Source organism: Phalacrocorax aristotelis, chromosome W, assembly GCF_949628215.1.
Source record: "Phalacrocorax aristotelis chromosome W, bGulAri2.1, whole genome shotgun sequence".
Lineage (NCBI taxonomy): Eukaryota > Metazoa > Chordata > Aves > Suliformes > Phalacrocoracidae > Phalacrocorax > Phalacrocorax aristotelis.
In genome coordinates, this window is record NC_134310.1 from 8,616,382 (window position 1) to 8,637,911 (window position 21,530).

The 21,530-nt window shown below is 51.1% G+C and overlaps 2 protein-coding genes across 28 annotated transcripts in view; both read left to right on the top strand.

Moving 5' to 3' along the window:
- MBD3 (methyl-CpG binding domain protein 3) overlaps positions 1 to 21,530 on the top strand; it is a 200,540-nt gene that overhangs the window by 92,073 nt on the left and 86,937 nt on the right. The gene's annotated exons all lie outside the window — the stretch shown is intronic.
- TCF3 (transcription factor 3) overlaps positions 1 to 21,530 on the top strand; it is an 87,391-nt gene that overhangs the window by 9,754 nt on the left and 56,107 nt on the right. For 2 of the 24 annotated variants that reach the window (XM_075076900.1, XM_075076901.1), the window contains exon 1: positions 16,339 to 16,427. The exons of 21 other annotated variants lie outside the window; for them this stretch is intronic. In XM_075076900.1, the coding sequence (XP_074933001.1) occupies positions 16,400 to 16,427 (28 nt within the window). In that variant the 5' untranslated portion in view covers positions 16,339 to 16,399. Of the gene's footprint in view, positions 1 to 16,338; positions 16,428 to 21,530 lie in introns of those variants that run through there. One more of the 24 variants, XM_075076899.1, reaches the window with a different exon arrangement.

Sequence of the window (21,530 nt, forward strand, 5' to 3'; positions counted from 1 at the left end):
TTTTTTTTCTTAACACTGTAACGTTTCTTGCAATAAATTTGTGTTTGCTTCTAGAGACCCAAAAGGACAGGTTTCTGTAGTTTTGTGTTATGTATTTTTTTCTGGTGGTCTGCTACTATTTCTCTGGCTGATTTTCTTGTTGCTCCACATGTCTCTGGGCAGTCAAAGCTGCTCTTGCTGATCTGTCTCCAATTAAGAAGTCACTATCTGAGCTGAAGGTTGTTGTCTTGCTGCTGCAATTGAAGCAGCCTGAGAGCAGACAGTCGATGCTGTTCTCTTAAGCTGCTTAGGCGAACGCGTGTCTGCGGACGTACACCCTGGAAGACTTCTGCTGTATGTCACTGAGAAGGCACGGTGGTGGTGGTGGTGAATTCCTGGGGCTCAGCTGCCCAAAGGGAGACTGGTGCAGTTTGGGTGTCTGCTCCGTTCAGTCCCTCCAGCAGCTCCCTGCTGTTGGGTGGGATCTCAGCATTCCCAAAGGGACCTTTGCAAAGCACTCCCGGCCAGATGCCTCCAAGGCAGCTCAGCCACCCCCGGGGAGGCGGGCAGCAAGGGTGGCTGGAGCCATTTCACCAGCCTCCAAGCTGGACCCTGCTGCTGTTTTGGGGTGCTATTGAGCAGAGTCTTGCCAGTCTGCCTTGCCACAGTGCCCCTGAAGCCAGGAGCTGGCCCCGTTCCCCAGAAGCACTGAGTGGCCACCTCTCTGCTGGCCCGGCTGTCGAGGGGGGGCCGGGGTGCCAACGTCAAGGGGCTTTGGGAGCAGGGCATCTGCGGGGAGGAGTGGGCTGGCGATCGGCTGTGATAGACCCTCTGAAGGGCGCCTAGCTTTAGATGTCTGATAGGGATATGCGGCGCTGGTTAATTTGAGGCTCAGGTGGAGAATTCTGTGGCCAGGTGGACGGTGTGGTGCTGTGCCAGGCTTTTGATGCCTGGGGAAGCTGCTGTGTGCAGGGCTCGCTGCAGCCCCTGGTATGTAGGAAGTTCAGTTAATTTGCCCTTCTTGCTGAAACATGCTGACGCTTTGTGGATGGTTAAAACTTGACCTTCTCTACCTTGGGCCAACTCAAGCTGTCCAGGCAAACTCCTGGCCACATGGAATGGCCGTGCCCTGACATCAGGAGGCATCGGGGAGACCAGGGTGAGATTTCTGGATAGCGGCTTTGATGCCGCAGTGTGCTGTGGGGCAGCTCTTGGGGAGACCTGCAGAAGCAGGGTGGGAGGGGTGAGCTCTGCCCTGCTCCTGCCCTTTTTGGCCAGGGAAACTTGATGTGCTCAGATTGGGCTGTTTAGCTGCATGTCAAGATGGTTTTGAGCAAACATTTTTCCAGGGAAGGAAGCTGTTGAGTGGCGCTGGAGGAAATTCGAGGGGAGAAAACTTTTGGGTTAACCCAGATGGAAGCTGATCTCTCTAGCAAGTGTTCCTGTGCATGACTTTTGCCGTTAAAATGATCCACAAAAGATGCACTACGCACTAGTGAGAAAATAGTAATGGAGCAAGCTCACATTAATTCATTTCCTTCTTGGAGGCTGGCTTGGCTGCTGGGTTTATGGTGCTGGCCAGCGAGGAGAAGCTGTGAGCAGGGCTCTGGTGCAGCCGGTGCAGCGACTAGAACCCCCCTCCGCTTGGCCGTGCAGCAGCTGAAATAACACAAAATCTTCTATTCCCCCCCCCCTTCTTTTGGGTGAGTGAAAGGTAATGTTGACACCACCCTTCCTCTGGGCTGCTGCTTCTTGCGTCTGGCTGTGAGCAGTTCATAAAAATAGAGGACTGATGTTATACAACTGCACTGGAGGCAGTTGCACAATCACTGCTGTCCCAGTCTCAGGGCTCTGCAGCGGCTCTTTCATCCTGTTGTGGGCATCCCAGGTTTGAAACGCAGTTCGGGGCTTGGTTTAGGGAAAGCCTTTTGCTCCAGCAGCGGAGTTACCCCTCAGCCAGTCATCCTCGGCCCCACCTTTGGAGAGCGGGGGGCATGTTTCATTTGCGTGTCAGCTTTGTGCCTCCTCTCTGGCCTGGAGTATTTGATGATTGATTTTTGCTGGTGGGGTGAAAACTGCAGTAAGACATTAATGAGATGTGCCTTGCGCAGGGGTGCACCACTTCTGTTAGAAGGATCCAAGGTGTCTAAACTAGGTCCCAGATAGCGGCGAATGGCTATTTTCATAGTTTTGTTGATGCTGGTTTAGCTTAATTGATTGACAGAAAGGTACAAACAGATACTAGTTCATCTACAAAGGCATAGCCAGCCATCCGGCTCAAAATTTGATCTGAAATCGAATCGTCACCAACCCTGTGATGTTGTCAGAGGGTGAAGAGCAGATGGTCCTTGGATTTGGGGACCCGGACTTGCTGAGGGAGCAGAGTGCCTTGCAGCCACGCCATAATCTGGACCTGGAGATTAGCTCCCTAAATCTTCTTGCCTTGCAGGAAGGCCTAGGCTTTATCTTTTTTTCAAACACTCCTGTTCAGTCGATATCTCGTACCCCTAAATATAAAGATAAAGATAGCGCAGCGTTTCCCCTCCGCTGCTGTCCTTCTGCCTGGAAGGAGAAGCAAACACCAATTCGCTTAAGTCTTAGCTGAGTAATGTGCACCATAGTGCCAGTATCTCATTATTTGGGGTTATTGTAGTAACTCCAAGGTAATATACTGGTGCCATCTTATGTGCCAGAGAAATTGGGCTTCTACCCAATTCATGCTTCTGCCCACCCTTGGACATGTGAATTTGTGGTCTCCTACTTTTAATCTCCCTCCTCCTTGGGGAAATCCTGGGGCTGTATGTAGCTTTTATTTTTTTTCCCCTCCAGAGGAGCTATTAACTTGAGGCTCTTTCCTCCCCAGGAAAAGTTGGGAGTTAAGGGAGCAAGGCAGTGACTCTGACTCCTGGCCAAAATGCCCCACTTGCCAAGATGAGATTCTTGCTTCCAAAGTCCAGCTGGTAAAGAAGATAGTGCAGTCATTTGAAACAGCACTACTAAAAAAATGACAGTGATAGAATTGCCCCAAATTAAAATCCTTTTCAAATACCAATTAAGAATTGCCCGGGCCAAGCTGCTGGCACTCATGCGGGTGGCCCCTTTGTGAAGAAGCACCTGTTTCTCTCTCCCAGGACAGAAAAATTCAAAGTCTTAATGCAAGCCCTTGAGCTTTGCAGTCGCTTTGCTTTTATATTTGTCTCCTGGTGTTATTTTAAGCTCTGCCACTGTTTCCCTCATTTCTGTCCTTAAATGCACCAGGGAGGAACTGGTTTAGCTACCCCGCTGCATAGACAATTCAGCACCTCCACTTTGCGTTTTCTTGGCAAGACGAAACCCAGCAATTGCCACTAGGATGGAGCTTACATCATGCAGACCGTGTCTGCAGCATTTATAGCACATATACGTCACCGCGGGGAAGTTGGTCTTCCTGGGGCTTTGAGCTGCAACTAGTGTTTTCCAGCTTAAGCTGTGTCATTTGCTGCTGGTATTTTATTTTAGCTGGGACGCTCAGTATATGCCTATTGTCCTGGTAGGCTGCGGTTTTGTCATCCCCTCTCCAAACTGTTTGTTTATTATTTACAGTAGCAAAACATCTAAAACCATGTCCTCCGTCCCCCCTCATGTCATAGTTCATAAATGACTAATCTGATCAGAAACAAGCTCCCTCCCAGCGCACTTAATTAAACTGCACCTCTAGCAGGAAACGGCGCATGCTAAATTTCGCATGGAAATAACCATTTTTAATTGACACTAAGACAGTAGGAGTGGCAGGAGGCAAAGAAGTTTCATTGTCTCTTCCCAGCCTGGGCCACGGCGTTGCCGTCACGGCGTGGGGCCATGCCGGGGCTGTCGCCTCGTGGCTGCTGGGTTTTCAGCAGTGTCAGTGCACGCCAGCTGTGCCTTTGCTTCAGCAAGTTGGGCTCTGCGGAGCAGGGAAATAACGCTGAGGCAAACGGTTGTGCGAGGCAACGCATCTCCTGGAACAGCTCCTGCGCAGCGCTTTCCATCTGTGGTTAATACGGAGAGTGTGCAACCATCTCCCCTTTGCATCGGAAAAGGTGTGCGAGGCCACGTTTGTGCCCTGCTGAAACGGGAGCGCAGGCGGTCTCCTGCTGACAGATGATTCTGCTCGCAACAAGTAAAAGCTGTCTAAAAAAATAGCTTCCCCCCCTTTCCCTTTTGAGTGGGTGAATTCACCATTAAATGTCTTTTCCTTCTTGCTTTGTGCTGAAGGGAGCTCCCTTGCTTGGGATCTCTTAGGTGGGTTTGGAAGGGAGAGTCCCCTCCCAGTCTGTGCCGTGATTTCCACCCCTAAAATTTGTTCGGTGCTTTTTTGCTAGTGAGATGAGGCTTATTGTTTAGGGAATTGCTTTGATCAGGGCAAGTTCATAGAATACATTTGAAGCTGGCTAACCGGGGAGTTTTTCAAAGAGTTACAAGCTGGTGCATGTAAAAAATTTTAAGTTATAATCTACTGAACAAAGTAAATGCGTTCTCCCTGGAGGTAGCCTGCTTTAAACAATGTTCAGACTTGGATACCTGTGGCAACAGCACTGAAAGTAATAAATTCCATGAAAGATGAGGTTGTCGCTTTAATTGGTGCTATGGGTGAGCTGTTTGAAGATTTAATTATTTTGTGTGTACATGCAGCCCTGTGTTAGGAAGCTCCAAGGTGGGGAGGGTTGGGTCCAGTGTACCGGCTGGGAGCGCGGTGCCTGCCCTGGCCGCTCAGCAGACGCAGGAGCGGCTCTGGGCTCCGCTTCGCTTGCTGGGTAGTTTTGCAGTAAAAGCATCTGAGGTAGAGAGTTGTGAAGAGCTAAACGCGGCGTTTCTGTTGCCACGCTGTCAACATTTGGGTTTCAGGCTGCAGAATAGCATTCGCAACTATTTACCATAGCGAGGAAAACAGGAGCTTTTATTGGTAGGGATATATCACGTTTTCCTACTAACTGCCTCTAGGTCCCACGTTTTGCTTATGCTGAAGTGGGAGTGATGGGACTTTGCTTGCTATTTTGATAGATGATGAAAGGCAGACATGAGGTGCGCAATATGTGACTTGGTATTTAAAACTGGCACTTTCCATTGAAGTATGTACTTCAGGCTGCTTGTTTATGTTGCAGTTGCGTGCGTGCCCGTGCAGGCTTGCAAAACTGTCGCTAAGCACAAAGCCACCACAACAAAAAAGCAGAAAAATTTACTTGCCTGATTATTGGCGTGACTGTTCCTTTCAAAGTAAAAATGACTTTTTAGCCATTATCAAAGGGGGGGGGAAGCATTGCCATGGACAAGTCAAGCTTGCAAAGCTGTGAAGTCTTGCTGGCCTGGAAAGAGACAGTCCCTGCAGCCCTTTGCCGCTCTCTGCACCCCTGGAGCGGTTCCACTCCTGCCGCCAGCCCAGCCCGCTCGCAGGTGTAGGAGGATGCTGCCGGCGTGCTGAGGGTATTGCAGGGAAACACCCAGGGTGCCGCAGTCCCAACCTTTCCAGTAACAAAGCCTGGAGGACTTTCAGCAGAGTTCATCTCCCATGTGCTAGTCAGGTGCGTTAAATGCCTCTCTGCTTTGTTTTTGTCTCTGCTTTCGGGAAGCTCCTCTTCTTCCTCTCCCCTTTCTGCTCCCTGTTTTTCCCGTGGGGTGGGTCCTGTTGACCAGGATACAGAAAGCCAGGTTTGGAAGAAAAGGCCTGAAAGCTGGGAGCAGGGAACGCAGGTCAGCAGGAAGTAGCAAGCGTGGGGGAACAAATGGCAGGGGAAGATCTTCACGCCTGTCTCCCTTAATTCAGCATCACAGCCCAGTTGCATCTCTGATCCTTGTGTCCTGGGGGGCGCGTTCCTGCTCCCAGGGCTTCTCCACCTGGGCAGCTGGTTTCTCCTGCGCCTTTGCAGTGAGGTTGAAACATGGAGGCCTTCCTCCGTCTCTCTCTCTGTCTGTTACCTCTCTTCAAATTTATATATTTTTCCCCTCGAATTTTCAGGAGAGGCTGAGCGCAAGGGTGTCCTGCCAGAGGCGCAGCCCATTTCTAACAGGCATGTGAGGAGCGAGCCTAGGACGAGTGGGAAAGGGTGCCCATGCTGTTGGGGCAGTGGGGATGCTCCGACAGCAGCTCAGTGCTTCTCCAGCAGTTTGGGAGAGGCAAATATAACCCGGTCATGCCGGTGGCTCTGTAGTTATGGTGGAGAACTCTCACTTATTGCCTGTCTTGGTGTGTGTTTAACTTCAGGGGGTGGAAGGGTGCATATTTTCAGAGGAGGGGTGTTTTTTCCTCTTCTCCGACCCCAAGGAGTAGTTGTCCTGGCTGGATTTGAGATTTTGAACTAGGAGAGAGCACAGAGAATGTTGGGAGTGCCAGAGAGCCAAAGCTGTACTGAGATAATTGACAACTTTTGTTTAGAAACTGCAAATTTGATGCAGACCTTGTTTAAGCACACAGTTTTAACTTTGCCAGAAGAGCTAAAACAGTACAGCCATCTCCTGCTGGCAGAGCTTTTTTCTACCCTAGATGAGGCAATTCAGTACTAGTGTAACTGTGCCTGCTCGAGGGGTTATGATGAGTGTATCTTATGTAAAAATCATGTGCCTTGCCTGGATTCAGGCTGATGTGAAGCTGGGCTAGAAGCGAACCTGTGTTTCAAAAGAACATGTACAAGCTCAAGCACCTGCTTTCCTTCTAATAAGAGGAGCTGGTTCCGTATTAATCGCATACCTAATGCCGTTGCCTTGTTCACACTGCTGTCTTCTCAGTCGCAAGGGCCAGGGTCTCATTAGAAATGGTCTTCTGGAGGGCAGCACACTTGGGGTTTGGCGCTGGGACGTAGCAGCTCTGCCTCAGCCCACCTCAAATCCTGCTCACACAGGACTTCCCTAGCGGCATGCGGTGGTGCGGGGCTGAGCCTTTGGCTCAGCATCCCAGCTCGAGGCCTTGCACACTTGTTGTGCCCTTTCCAAAGGAGAGAGGTGGCTTTGGAAGGGGCCCAGCAGGTCTGGCAAGCGTTTCTGCTCGACCTCGCTGCTGCTAATTTCAAATTCGGCATGCTCTGTAGGGTGCCCTATTCCAGCACGTGTCCCACATGTGACCAGTTACTCTGCCTATTGCATCTCCATTGTTAATGTTTATATGCAGTGAAACTCAAATTGGAATTATTATTATTTATTTTTTTTTTAGTTTGAGACAGCAAATGGTTGTCTTAAGGGGATGGATTTAATGCATAGTGCTATTTTGTTACTCTGGATGGCCTCATCTAACCTGGCACTATGTTCTCCAGTGTTAACGTGGCTGAAGGATGCCATAAATGCATCTTCTGCTCACTGGTTCCCAAAATAGCTGGTAAAGGTGATATTTTCAATGCTCTTCTAACACAAGAGCAGACTCTGAACCCAACCAGATAACTATGTTATTCGCAAGCAGCGTTTTCACAACTAGGAAGATGACGGTGACCTACCACTTTCGCTGGAAGAGGGAAATGTTGACACAAGCCTCCCTGTGGTCGTTGGAGTGAAGTCGTGAGCATCTCTGTTTCCTGAGTGCTTTGAGCCGCAGACCCAAGAGCACGAGAAGAGTCCATTGACTAAACTCGACGGTTTAGGTGGAGGGCAGGTGAAGCCCTCTCGGGAAACACCACGTCCCCTCATAGGTGAGGCTGATGTGAGATGATTCTCTAAGCTGGGCCGATCTGCCCAACGTGGCAGCAGCGCGGCACGATTAGCTGACTGGGAGCAGGGGTGATTTGGCTGCATCAGCTGGAAACGTGCCCCAGGAGCGGCGTGAGCCAGGCAGTACCTGAAAAACACGCTGTGCTCCTGGGAGCGGGTTTGGTCCCTCTCCCATGTGGTGCTGGGATCGTGGTGCAGGTAAACCCCGGGTTGCTGATTGCTGGCTGTTGTTTCTCTTTTGTCTTGGCGCTCGGCTCCCCAGCCAGGCCCTTGCTGCTTCTGCTCAGCCTGTTTTACCTGCTCTGGGCACAGGAGCGGAAGGGTTCGCCTGCCTGCGTGCTGGCGGCTGCCCAGTGCCCTCTCCGTCACGTGGAGGGCTGCTGAGCGGTGGGCCAGTGGTGGACGTGCAGCCAACGCAGCTATCTCAGTTATGCCAAAAAGTTTGCCTGCATCTGCCTCTTGGATTCCCAGCCGCGTGGGTTGGGATTATCCTGCCCTCTCCCAGCGCCTCCAAATAGCTGAGAAATCCCTGCAGCACGGCAAGGGGGTGGCAGACCGCAGGCTCCGAGGAGGAGCACCGGCTCGCCCGCTTGTCCGGCGTGGCAAGGACAAGGGACCTGGGCAGCACTGGGTTTCCCTGGCACATCTCCAGGCCACCAGCCCCGCTGGATACATGCAGGTGCCTGAAGCTAATCAACTTGGGAGGCAAGGATGGGCAGTGACCTGCTTGGTGTCACACTTCCCAGCTAGCAGGCAGCTTGGAGGCTGCAAAAAACCCTGAAATGATGTGGTGGCCTGAATGCAGGTACCTGCTGGTGACCGGCGCTGGTGGGGGAGCGAGTGCATTTTAAGAAAGTGGGGCTTTTCCACAGGGTGGCTGCAGACAGCCTGTTGTCAGTGGGTTGATGCTTGTGCCCCGCTGAATGTCTGAGTGGAGAGCGTCTCGCTGCGTGCTTCGGAGGCCCTTCTGCCAAAAGGTTCCCAAAAACTTTGCAAGTCTTGATTAGCATGTTAGCGTAAACAAATTGAGTTATATATGCCGCGGAGGGAAGAAAGGTACTGCACTCCTTCAGTGTTGACTTAAAGTTTAATTAATTTTGTTGCCAAATGAGGCATGAAATACAGTGTGAAATATATTGTGGTGCTGAATGTGTAATTGTACAGGGACTGGGAGCACAGCGAGTGCTGAGCATAGGAGATCACCTGAGGCAAGCTGGGGCACAGAGCTCTTGTGGCACAGCCAGGCTGATTTGGGGGGACGTGTGCCCCAGCAGCGCTCCCCAAGGGAGTTAGGATGGGGCCAACCTCCCTGCCCAAAGTGGAAGCAGTGTCCAAGGACACTGTTGTGGTGCCCAAGGGTTTCTCGCTGCTTTTTCGCTGGAGGATCCAACCACTGGAGCCAAACAGTCGGACATGGCTCGCACCTCCGTCTCCCTGGGGTCTGTTCTCTCCGGGACGTGGCAGGAGCAGCCGCTGTGGTCTTTGTGTCTTTGCTGTCTTGAAACCGATTCGACCAGGGTTTGGGGTAGGATGGGGAGTTTTGCCATCCGGTTATAGAGATTCTGGGTTTATCTGTCCTGGGTGGCCTTGCGGGGTGGAAATAGGTATGAAGAAACATCAGAAGAGGGAAAAATCTGAACTGTGAGTGAAGATTTCTTATTTCAGCTTTTGAGAATCTTTGTAGCAGCTGTTTTGATGCTCTTCTCGCTGCCGTGATTAATATTTCTGGAAGGAGGATGTCTTCACAGCATCTTGCTCCTCCCCCACTAAAGGAGGGAAAGAGGCAGTCCAGGACACCTGCCCCCTTTATTTTTTATCTTGAATTTTTCAGTTAACTCTCCAGGTAGCCCAGCTCCAAAACCAGCGGGGAGAAAAATTTTTTAAAAATACTGTCCAACTGCCTGTTAACCCTGAGAAGCACATCCCCACCTCCCAAGTGACCTAAGGCAACATCTCCCTCTAAATTTAGCTGGAGATTGCATCACGAGCGAGAGGGAGGTAAAGTTAATGTGGCATAAGCTTTTTCTAGCAGGAGAGTCTTCATGGTTAGACAGGGACTGAAAATAAATAAACGGGCCTCGTTTCAGAGCTTCTGGGGATGAGGCTGGGAGGAAGGGCAGCCTGCAGCAGCCTGGTATGTGTGTGGAGGTGGGGTTTTTTCATACCACATGGGGCAAAGGACAGTTGTCTACCAACCCTTGGCCTGTCCTCAATGGGAAGAACCTTCCAGGAAAGTGGGCGATGCTCCCCATGTCCTGCCTGCAGGGTGCTGGGCACTGCCAACGAGCCGTGGGGTGTCCTTTGGTGCCAGCACTTGCCTCTCCTGGGAACCGGTGGGCAGCAGATGTGGTGGTGGGTGCCCAGAGCTTGCTGGCCACCACTTGAGGCAGAGCTGTCCCTTTCCTCAAAGAGTTTTGAAGCCTCTTCTGTCCATCCATTATCCCTGGCCCCTGGGGAGGAGGAATCAGCGAGGTTTTTCCCCCTCCAAAAGCCCTCCTGGCTCTCTGTCGTGGTGCTCTGTGGTTGCAGACGTGGTGGCATCCAGGAGTGCCCCAGGGGACAACCCGCTGTGGCCCTGGCCTGGGAGAAGACGCAGCCAAATTCCTGCAGGACAAGCCTCGTAGGACACTAGTGTTACCTCTCTTACCCTTCTGCCTTGTCCTGCACGACCAGGGGGGACAGGAGGCTTGGTTGTGACAAGTGACGAAAGCCATCTTGCCATCTTTGCGGTGGTGGGTGTGTGACCACTGCTCGGAGAGCGGGGAGGCCCTGGGCCCCTTCTGCTTTCTGGGGCGTTTTTTTGTTTTTTTAAAGTGAGGTGATCTCTCTTCCAAAGGCTTCTTAATGCCCCATTAACATTGTTATACAAAGCAGTATGCCATTTAATTAGGAAAAATAAGTACTAACCTCTACCATATGTTGCTCTTCTCCCTGTATTTGCATTTGAAAGTCCAGCTGAATTTCAATGTGAAACTGGATTTTTATCCAAATGATGAATGGCCTGAGAGGCTGTGGGAAGGTGGATATGCCTCCCTATCGCATGTGGCTGTTTTTTTGGCTTGGGGTTTTTTTTTCTTCCTTTTTAAAGAAAAAAATTTAAAGCAAGGTTATTTTATTTCTTGTACCATGGTTCAAACTGTTTGCACCTTTCCTCTAAAACCTTAAGTGAACTTGCTTGGCTGGGTGGTCATTCCTGCATCCTTGGAAGCACAGAGGCTCCAGCCCCCCGAAGGAGAGGGATTAGATATACTCTTAAGCAACACATTTTCAGTGGCAGCTCCGCTCATGGCTGAGGAGATAAGCCTTCTGCTGAGCCTCCCCACACTTCTGAGTTTCAGCCGTGGCTGCTCCATCCTCATAGGTTTGTTGTCTCCTTTGCTGAATTAAAAAAGACTTTGGTATCAATAGACGCCTTTTCTTTCCAAAGGTGAGTTGACAGCCTGGCCATGCAGGCCCCAAGTGGCCTTTGCCTCTGCGGCAGGAGTGTGGTGAGGGTTCTTTGCTCCGTTTTCCCAGCCTGCCGTTGGATGGGGTCTGTGCACGTGCACCTCGTCTCTTGGCATGCAGGGCTTTGCTAGAAGTGCATCAGCCACAGCTTCCTAGCCGGGGGCTGAAGCTTTTTGGCTTTTTATTTTTAGTTTGTTGGCAGTGGTGGCAGCTCCAAGCCCCTTCCCAGACAGGGCCATGGTTTGTCTGTGGTCGGTGCTTCTCTGGCAGTGCAGGGCAGCGTTCCCCGTCTGCATAAAACAGGAGCGGTGACATCTCACTGGGGCTTGGACTGCTGGAAGAGCTGTTTTAGGAGCCATATGGTGGCTGGGTCCATGGCACTTCATTCCCACAGTCTCCTAGAGCTGCCTGAGCTTTCCACTTGGTTGGAGGCTGGGTTTTTCTCCCCATCTGAGGTACATTTAAACTGAGTTAAGCTCTAACAAGCTCAGCGTTATGTTGCTGAGCCTGGGCGTGCTCACATGGCTCCTAGTGACCTTTTACCTCACCTACCTGGCAAAAAAAAAAAACCTTAAAAATCAGTTCATATCCTGATTATTTTACATCCTCTGCCTCTGCAAATCTGTCTTCGGAGGATCGCTTGGGTGCTGGGCTGGCTGTGGTGCTCGCAGGGGGAGCTGGTTGCCACAGGTTTCTGACTTTTGTTCTCCTTTCTCTTGGCCCCTTGGAGATCAGTTCAATCTTTAAGACAGTTTTTGTTGGGGCTTTTTGTTGTGTTAATGCAGCTGAACTAATATGATTACATTTCCAGATTTAGGTAATGGAATAACAAGTCAGGAAGCACTTTTTTTTTCCTTTTTTTTTTTTTTTCTCTCCAAAAAAAAGGAGAATTTATGTCAGTTCCAAATTATCCAAGTCTCCAGTTGGGAAGATCTTTCCCTTTCTCAGTTACTCTTGGCACGAGGGTTCCTTGCTACCGTGGCCATGTGCATGGCACCCCAGTCCTGGCGTGAGGGCTGCTGCACTTCTTGCTCTGTGTTGTGGTCAGCAACGGACTTGGAGCAACCATGAGGTTGTCCTGGGTGCCCAAAAAGATGTCTCTTCCCTTCCCCATAGAGCTGCTAGGCCAAAGGGGCCATGTACGTTCCCCAGTGCCGCGTTTGGGGCAGAGACCCTTGCATGCATGTTCTTCCCTGGGGCAGTTTCACCAGCATCTCGAGGTGTGTTGGCTTTGCTCATCTCTGTGCTCACTCTCAGATTTCAGAGGAGTGATCTGGAAAACAGCTCAGCCAAATCATCTCGCAATGTCAACTTCCCTTCTAAAAAGAGAAGGATGTTGCGGGGTTAGTGGCTTCCCATTATTTTCCCCAATTTGAGTGCTTTGTTGCCATCGGTCCCTCAGTGTCAGGCTGTGCGGTCTGCTTTGGTTTGGAGACAGCCTTGCCACTGCAGAAGCACACCATGGCGCAGGGCGCCTGTGTCTCGGAGCTGTGCAGGCTTTGGCTTCCTGAAGCACTGAGCTGCTCCTCCCTTCCCAGGACAAGAGGTACCGGCCGGCGGAGCCCCCGCACTGGCGCAGCCCCACCGAGCGGGAGCGGGGCCGTGGCGTTTGCCCTTCTTTGGGTATGCTGTAAGAAGGTAGTGAGTCACTTTCCATCGAGCCGATAGTTACCCTGCTCCTGTCTTGTATTTGTGTTGTGTAGCCAGCAGGATTATTTATAACTTAGCCAGCATCCCGAGTCTATTGTTTCAGCAAAGAGCAGGAATGACTAGATGACTTCCTGAGATTTTTTTTTACCACCCCCTCATTTTTAATTTTTTTTTAAATCTGCTTTTCCTTCCAAGTATTATATTCGTCAGTTGGATGCTTTCCTCCCACATCTTCCCCTATTGATTGTGCATTTGTGCTGCTGACAATCCTACTACCGGTGTTTGCTTTAACTCTAAAAACTCTCCCAGGAAAAGCCAGGGTCTGTGCTCTGGGCGGGCTGGGGCACCTTTGAATGGCATGAGTGGCTCTCACCGGGCCTGGAGCCAGCCTCGTAGGTGCTGAGGCACAAGGCTCCGGCAGTGCCGTTAACGGGAGGGCGAGTGCCTGTGCGCTTGCAGGAGTTATCTTGTGCCATGGACGCCTCGGGATGCTGTGCGGGGTTGGTCTGGTCCAGGTCGCCAGCACAGGATTGCACCTTTGTGCTCTGGTTCAGCTTTTTAGTTGCTGCACCTCTGAAGGTGTCAACTGGGGCAATCCAAAGGTCTCACCTGAGCCTGGGGCTGCACAGGGCAAAAGCCATTTCCATGCTGGCAGAAGCGCTGCATCCAGCCACAGGGATGTGGCAGTGGTGGGCGTGGTCCTGAGCTCCTGTCCTTGCGCACATGACCACTCGCCCTGTGGCAGTGGTCCCATCTGGGCAGTGTTAGCCCTGAATCCTGGAGCTCTCCTGGTTCTTGCCCTCCTCTTTGTCCATCTGTCTGCAGTTTATTCACTGTTATTGCAAGGCCCAGCAGTCATCATGGTTTTAATTAAGCCCTTCCCTGGAAATCATTGGATAGTAAAGGTGTGCAAAATGGAGAGAAGGGGCAGGGTGGGTGGTTTGGTGAACTCTGCTGATCTGAACCTTTGGGAGGGAGCTGCAAGTTGAACTTCCTTGGGGAGCAACACCCAGGGCCCCAACAGCTGCTGTGCGCCAGTCCTTCTTGCCCAAAAGCCCAGGTCCGCTTTGGATCTTCTTGCTTGAAATTGGGGCATAAGACTTCTCCTTTGGGTTTGGTTTAGTCGAATTCTTCTGGCTGAGTGGGATGCTCTGAGATGGAGCCTTGGTGGTGCCTGTCCTGGCTGTGTTTCCTTCATTAGCTTCTTCTCCATGATATAACGAGCAGCCTCTGAGGTTAAAGCAGCTGCAGCCACGACCTGCAAAAGCGACTGGGGGTGAAACAGCTGAAGAGGAAGGAGTCTTTGCTGCCTTGTGGTCAGCGGAGATCCTGCAGAAGCTCTCTCAGTTTCTGTTAGTTCAGAACTCAAAACTTAGTGCTCATTTATTTTTAAGTTGCTGTTTCTAGCCGAGGTGCCTGCAAGCCCTTGCTTGTCCCCTCCCCGTTGGTAAAAGCTGTCTCCTGGCCACCCTGGCTCTGGACCCTTCCCAAGCGGGGCTGTGGGGAAGCAGTGGAAGGGGCTGACCATCGCCCAGCCTGTCTCCAGTTCTCCCCCTTTTCAGGGATAGTGGCACAGAGGTGTTGCTCTCCCTGCGCTGACTTTCCAGGAACTGCCCGGCTCCGCAGGGAAGCGTGAAGTTGATCCAAATGGAGCTCTGCCACTCTGGAAATGCCACTCGGATGTGAGCAGCTCAGTGTGAAAAACGAGTCTGGAATTCTGTCCTGTGGGGTTTTTACATACTCTTTGTAGCCGGTTTTGCTTTTCCAGGTTACTCGTGGTGCAGAGCACTAGGTATGGGTCAGAAACCAGAGGAGTGTTACATGAGAATCCCAGGCTTGGGGAAAAAAGGATGTTCCGAGAAGGGCCTGGGAATTGAGGCATCTTAGGGAATCGATGTCTGGAGCTCACAGCAAACTTCTCGGGTCTTCTCTGGATTGCTTGTTGCAGTCAAAATTGGAGGTCCTTTGGGCCAGGCACTGAACTCACCTCTTGGTAAGAGCTGGTCCCAAAGCCATTAGAGCCCAAGCGGAGCGGTGTCAGGTCGTGCAGGAGCTCGTGCATCCAAGAGGATGTTTGTGCTGGCTGCTAGGCTGCCTCCCATTGCTGCTTGTTCTCGTTCCTGTGAGGTTTTCAAGCTGCTGTTCCCCTAGCTAGGGCACCCTTGTGCTGGCTCCTTCCCATCCCAGACGCTCGGTTATTTTGGTTTTCTCCCCTATCTGGAGTCCACAGGCAGTGACCTCCCAAGTAAAGCGCTGCAATGGTTCCCGTACCATCTGGCTCACCGCAGCATTTCCCTGGGGTGGTGGGAAAAGCTGAGCCTGGATGGCACTGAATTCCTGCTTCCTGCCACTCCTCATGTTCCTTTCACCTGAAGTGCATGGAAAATAAAGCCGAGTAAAAAGATGGAGAGCTGCAACTTACGCTCCCCACTGTGAAACCGCTGCAGCTTAGGACCTCTGACAGCAGGAGATGCACCACATGGCAAGGAGAGCCAGGCACGAGCACCTCCTATGGCACGCTGCCTCTTCCAGCCCTTCTGGGTCAGCTCAAAAATAGAGAACAGCACTTCTCCCCCAGCTCGCTTTGTATTTTTAAAAGCATTGTGGGTTTTTTTTGTTCTGTTTTCTTTAAATAATTTTCTAAAAAGTTGAAACTGTAGGACTGGTGCTTTTTTACCCCAAGAAGAAAATGGAAAGATTAGTGAGACATTGTGGTTTGGATTGCCAGTTGTCAAGATTTTTGCGTGCTCCAGCGTGCAAGGCTTTCAGACCTGATGAGCGCAAGTGCTTGTTCCAAGAGGTGGCTCAGCAACATGTGGGTTAATAGCTGGAGGTGTGTCTGTCCACGCAGGTATTTAAGGGATAATCTGTGTCGCTTTATATTGTGCAAAAAGAGGCTGTCTCAGCTCTGGTCTCTGCTGCTGCGTTTCCAGCTCTGCCCTAATTTTTGGGCAAGTCTCTCCATACATACAATAGCTAGAAACAGTTTTGTTCCCTAGAGAGGCTTTGAGGTTTAACATTTATAAAATGCTTTGAGATCTGCAGATAAAGGAAAGCAAGACAATAAACAACAACCAGGGCTGTGCCAAAGAAATACCCTATATCACCACCACAGGGCCACGCAGGATTTGGGTGGAGATGGCTTTTGTTAGTGGGCAAACAACCACTCCAGAAGCCGCTGTTGCGGACTCAGTTGGGAGCCCTGCTAGCAGGAGTGGTGCAGCTAAGCACTGACCCTGGTCTTTAGAGGGCTTGTGTTAAGGAGATAACATCTGTGGATAAGAGCATGACTGAGACGTGTAGGTGAGTTTTTCCCTGCACTTCCCATTGCCCTGGGGTGATCTCGGGCTGCCCAAGGGCTCGCTGGGAGCGAACCTAGGCTGGAAGAGATGCTGTTGAGTTGCTCTTTGCTCTCCAGACAGTGCATCATAAAATCCCTTGGTAAACTTAATCCACTCCATAAACCTCATTAACTTTCTTTTAACTGCCTTTGCCTGTCCTCAGAGTGAACTCCTTTATAGTCCCCAAACAAAGGCAGGCAGGAGTGGGCAGGGACAGAGGAACTGGGAGCCACGCTCCTCCCCGGCACTCCCGGGCAGGTGGGAGGAGCGCGCTGGGGCTCGGACCGTTTGACACAGGGGTGCTGGGCTCCTCGGCTGCCAGCTACTCAGTGGACATGGCATCCCAGAACAAGCTGTTTTGGGGTAGGTCTTCCTGCCAGACATCTGGTGACGCTGGGATTTTTTGGCAGAGGGTGGGGGGATGGAGTGTGAAGGAATAATTTTTAGTGGATCACTTGGGAATTCTGCTCTTGAGGGATTTGGAGGCAGGTGGGCTGGAGTGTCAGGCTGGAAGTCTTCAGGGATCCTTCTCTCCTCCTCCCCACACTCTGAGTACCTGTCTTTCAGTACCATTCCGCTTTTGGGCAGGAGCGGAGGGTATTAATGCTGCTTGAGGACACGCGATCCTGTTTCAGGAGCAAGATGCCTGGATCTGCAAGAACAGCTCATCTCTTTCTGCTGCTTCCTTGCCTTCCCCCATAACGTATATGTAAGTCCCTTAAAAGCTATTAAAGCAAGCTGCAAAGTGGCATGGCAAGAAGAGGAGAAGGGTACGCAGCTGGAGGCTGGCTCCAGCACACAGCGAAATTAATTGCCAGCCGAGGGGTTCCTGAGTGAGGTGGTGACCCGTGGTCCCCATGCTGGGAGCTGGCATGGCTAACTGCCACAGCCAGGTGGGTAATGCGACCTGGTTGCAGGGTTTCCTTCCCCTACAAGGGCCTTGTGGGATGTTTTTCATTTCACTTGGTTTTAGAAACGAATCGAACCGATACCCAGCTCTCTGGAGATGGTCTTGCTTTAATTCGAGTGGCTTGTGCATATCTAGTTTTAACTTGAGAGAAACCAGTTTATCTGAATCACCACAAACGGTGCCTGCTTTGGAATGAGGTGGGCTACAGGGGCTCTTTCTCTGCTTGGGAAATGTACACCTTAGTTTTCAATAAACGTGGGCTGGTGTTTGAGTGAGGCAGTATGCTCTGTGCTTTGTATTAGTCAGGGTTCCCCCTGGGATGCTGGGGAGCAACTGAGGCTTTGGGGTGCTGCTGAGATCGGGGGAATGGGCAGGATGGACAGAACTGTGCGAGCTCAGAATTAGCTTCCCATGAGAGAGTTAAACCTCTGTGCTAGAGGTCACCCGAGGTGGATGTGTGCTCCTTGTCCTGATCAGAACAGCATTGGCAGGAGCTGGACAGCCAAACTCTCGAGTGTGATGGATCCTGGGCACCAGAGAGGTTTACAACTGGTTTGTTTTCCCCTCGATCCTGCTTGGGGTTGAGGGGGTCCAGGGGAGCAGCTGAGGCAGCTTGCACAGAGGCAGTTGTCCCCTCCAGCCTCTGACCTGCTCCCTCTGCCGCAGTTGCAGAAGCAAATGGGGTTCTTGTGTTGCCCAAAGGCGAGAGGTATGGAGCTGTGGTTTTGCAAACAGCTGAGCTGATGGTCGCTTGCTGTCGGCTGAGGTCTTCCTCTTCCCGTCCGTCCTGCCCCGTCTTGGGGGCTTCTGGGGCATGTTGTGCTCCAAATGGGGAACTGATTTTCGTTGGGTTTCCTGCTCTCTTGCACATTCAGCAGCCCCTGGAAAGTCTGGTGAGCCCCAGAACTTGCTTGAGATAAATGTGGGGCGAGAAGGGCCCTTTCCTTTCAGAGCAGCGAGTGCTGCAAAGCCTTGAACTGCCTCGTGAACCCAGCGCAGTGAGGAACTGGAGGGAGCTTGGTCCATGGCCAGGGTGGCCCAGGGTCTCCCCAGGAGCTAAGGTGGGAGCTGCCGGCAGAGCTCGCATGCCGGAGGCAGTCCAGTCGTTCGGTGATGACTTTGGTCCTTCACGCTTTCCTTGCAGCACTGAGGCTGGGAGTGGCTTCCCCCCCTTTTTATACATATATATTCTTTCCAAAATTACATTTGAAAATGCAGCCACTTCTCTGCAGGGCAGCGGCTTCTCATCCTGAGCACACGCAGCATTTCACCCAGGCCTGCCGGGAGCCGTGTGGCTCAGCTCTCACCATCCCAACAAACAAGGGAGCTCCATGTTTTTAACCCTCTTCAGACAACCAGAGCTTCTCCACTTGCAGGTTGGGCACTGATGCAGCTCTTTTTGTTCATGGAGGAAAAAATTCATTAGAGCTTCTTGTAGTTAAGAGAAAGCAAGCTTTAAGCAAAATATCAGAGAAACTTCTTAATGGTCAATTTTGCTAGACAGTTACATTGGCATTCCTGATAAGGTGTTACTGCTTGTCTAGACAAAGGCACTAGAAAATGAAACATCATGTAGAGGAGACACAGACAAGATAATCTAATAAGTCTCTTTTTGTCTCCAACTTGTTCCTCTGAATAGCAGACAGCACTGATGTGAAGAGCATTTAAAGGGCTCCGATGCAATGCATGAAGCCAGGCTGGATGCTCACGTGGGTTCACCACGCTGGCTGCAGAGCAGGGGGAGAAAAACGACTCCCCCCCTTCCCAGCAGTGCTGCATCACCCGTCTGCAACCCGAATGATGGGTCAGTGTGTGCCCAGGGTAATGTGAAAGATGTAAATTAGCTGAAGTGTTGCTCCTTAGTGTTGTGATAGACAGAAGAACAAAACCTGCTCACGTGAGATCTTTGTGGGGCTTCCTCAGAACTGTGTGGTGGGTTTTTCCTAGGGCTTTTTTTTGTCATTCAGCATGAGGGATCAGACCAAGGAGGACCAGCTCCTGCCGGGTGATGCTGAAGTTGCACCCAGGAAATGGTTTGAAATGCACATACAGGAGAAAAATTTTGGTTAGTCCTAGAAAACAGGGGAGCTGTGCTACATGTTGAGTGCCATCTACTGGCATGTCATTCATGGTATTGACATGTTTGCTGGGGGACAGGGAGAGCTGTCGCGAAGGTGAGCAACACAGGACCCACTGTGGGGCTCACAGAGGGATGCTCAGTGTGCCCAGCCTGCTGACAAAGGGGCAGTGAGGATGGCCTTCCCCTCCGCTCGTTCGGCGATGTCCTCGTCGTCCAAGCAAGTTGTAGTCCCACCCAGTGCAGAAGAAGCCCAGAAGTAGGTATCTGCTGAGGCTGACACATCCCAGCCTGAGCTGGATGCTTCATACCATACCTCCATGTCCAGTTTAACACGGGATGCATCCACGCCACTGTTGGCAGAAGTCGTGCCGCCCTCCATTGCTGTCCTCTCCCTTGAGCTGGCCCAGACACTTGTCTACGTACTGAAACACGAGGTGACAGATCTAGATTTTTCAAAAAACCAACCCACCACCACCAGCTCAGTCCCTTAATCCCTTTGCCAGTGTTTGGGCTAACGCGCTGCTTGGAGACGGGTGTCGTGAGCTGGTTTTTACAGACAAGGGGAACCAGGACACAAGGGGCTGGAGCAACTTTTTGGTGTCCCCCGGCCAACGTGTGATTAGAAGCAGGGTTTCAGAGGCTGACTGACAGCCTAAACCCGCAGTGCAATGCATCATTGATTTCTGCTGAGGCCAAGAGCCTGACTGAGACCTTGCCTGATGGGCTCTATGCTATCTGTCTACACCATAAGCCTCTGTAGACTTTAAAACAAAGCTGATGGTTTTGGGTGTTTTGTTTTTTTTGTCCTGTCCCTGTCTGTCCCCGTCCCGTGTCGTGTCATCCGTCCGTCCCCCGTCCCCCCCCGGTATTTTTCCTGTGGGTTGTCCTTTTGGCTTTAGGGGTTCAAGGGGAAGTTGGGACATGGAGTACGGTTATGCAAAGACGTCGATTCTTCACAGGGGAAGGGACAAGTGAACATCTTGAAGTGTTTAAAGAGGGGAAAAAAAAGAGCTGTGGTTCTTGGAAATTGTGCTTCTTAGTAGCAAGTAGATCGAATACAGCCCTTTTTAATGCAATTTAAATAATTGATGGTATATTCAATTACAGAAATATTTGGCAGAGCTCTTAAATAGGTTACATCTGTCCTTAAACTGTTCTTAAGGTAAATATCTCGCTGTGCTGTGTCATGTTGACCAAATTCTGTAAGAAATGGTGCCTGGGAGGGAAAATTCCTTGGCTGTACATACAGTTATCCCCAAAACTCTGTACCTTGTATACTACTGGCACTTGGCTTTGCTTTAGGGATGCCTTAGTAAGCCTGAATTGTATATTTCAGGCATATTCAGCTATTGAGGTTTGCAACCCTGCAGTTACAGCACTGTAACTGAGCCAGGCTGGGAGTTTCGGTGACAGGTTTTGGTAGCGTCTGTGTTGCCACCAGCTCGCTCTCAGGGGACAGGATGGCAGCCGTGAGCCCGCTGTGCGCTCAGCGATGCTCTCCTTGGGAAAGGAGGCGGCAAAAAGACTAACCTTTGTTGTGGTGACCATAGTCTTGAGGTTATACGCAAACAAAAGCTGGTGTTGAGGGCTTGCCCCAGCCCCGTGGAGGGAGGCAGGCAGGTGGTGTTGAGAACACTTTGTTTGGGAGAGTTTTTCTCATTGTGTTGAACAATTCTTCTTAGGTGATCCTTCCTGTGGGCTGAATCATCATCTCGGGGAACACGTTAGCTATCCTAGCCAGCTCTGCGGCCGCATCCTGTGCGGTGTGGGGCATCCTGCAGAGCCGGAGGGGGCTGGGCTGCCCAGCACCCCGCAGGATTGCAGCCCCTGCGTTTTGGATTAGAATAAACACTCCTGGATGCGCATTTGCTTCAGCCTTCCTCTCCCCCTAGGGTTCTGTTTCTTCCCCTTGCTCCAGGGAAGTTTGCAGAGTAAGTGCTGGCGAGCATACAAGTCATTAACCACTATCCCTCTCCCGGTAAGAGAAGACTTACAGATGAACTACTAAGGCCACTGTGATTGTGTGTACGTGCGTTTGGCCGTTTCCCCACGTAATTTCCACATTATTTGGAAACAGTCTTTAATTTGTCTAATTTTTAACTGCCTCTGGTCTCCCTACCTGCTGGCTCCAGAGTGTGGTGGTGGGCTGGGAGGGCTCACGTACGCGTGGCTGGCACTGCTCAATGGATGTGGCCTGGGGAAGCCGCCAAGGAAAGCCTTTTTGTTTGATCTGAAATGTCTCTCTTGCAAACTTTTGGGTTTTTTTGGCCAGGTCTAAGTTAACAGGCTTTTGTCCCTTAATTTCTTGCTTGGTGAGTAATGGAAACCAAGTGGGAAAAGGTTTCTATTCCCCAGAAAAAGGACAGTGTCCTGGTTGCATCTCTGATACCATAATTTTATTTTACATAGCAAATTAAATAACACTTGGAAATATGCAAATCAGAGTGGAAACAGAGGTATATACTTCTAAGTAAAC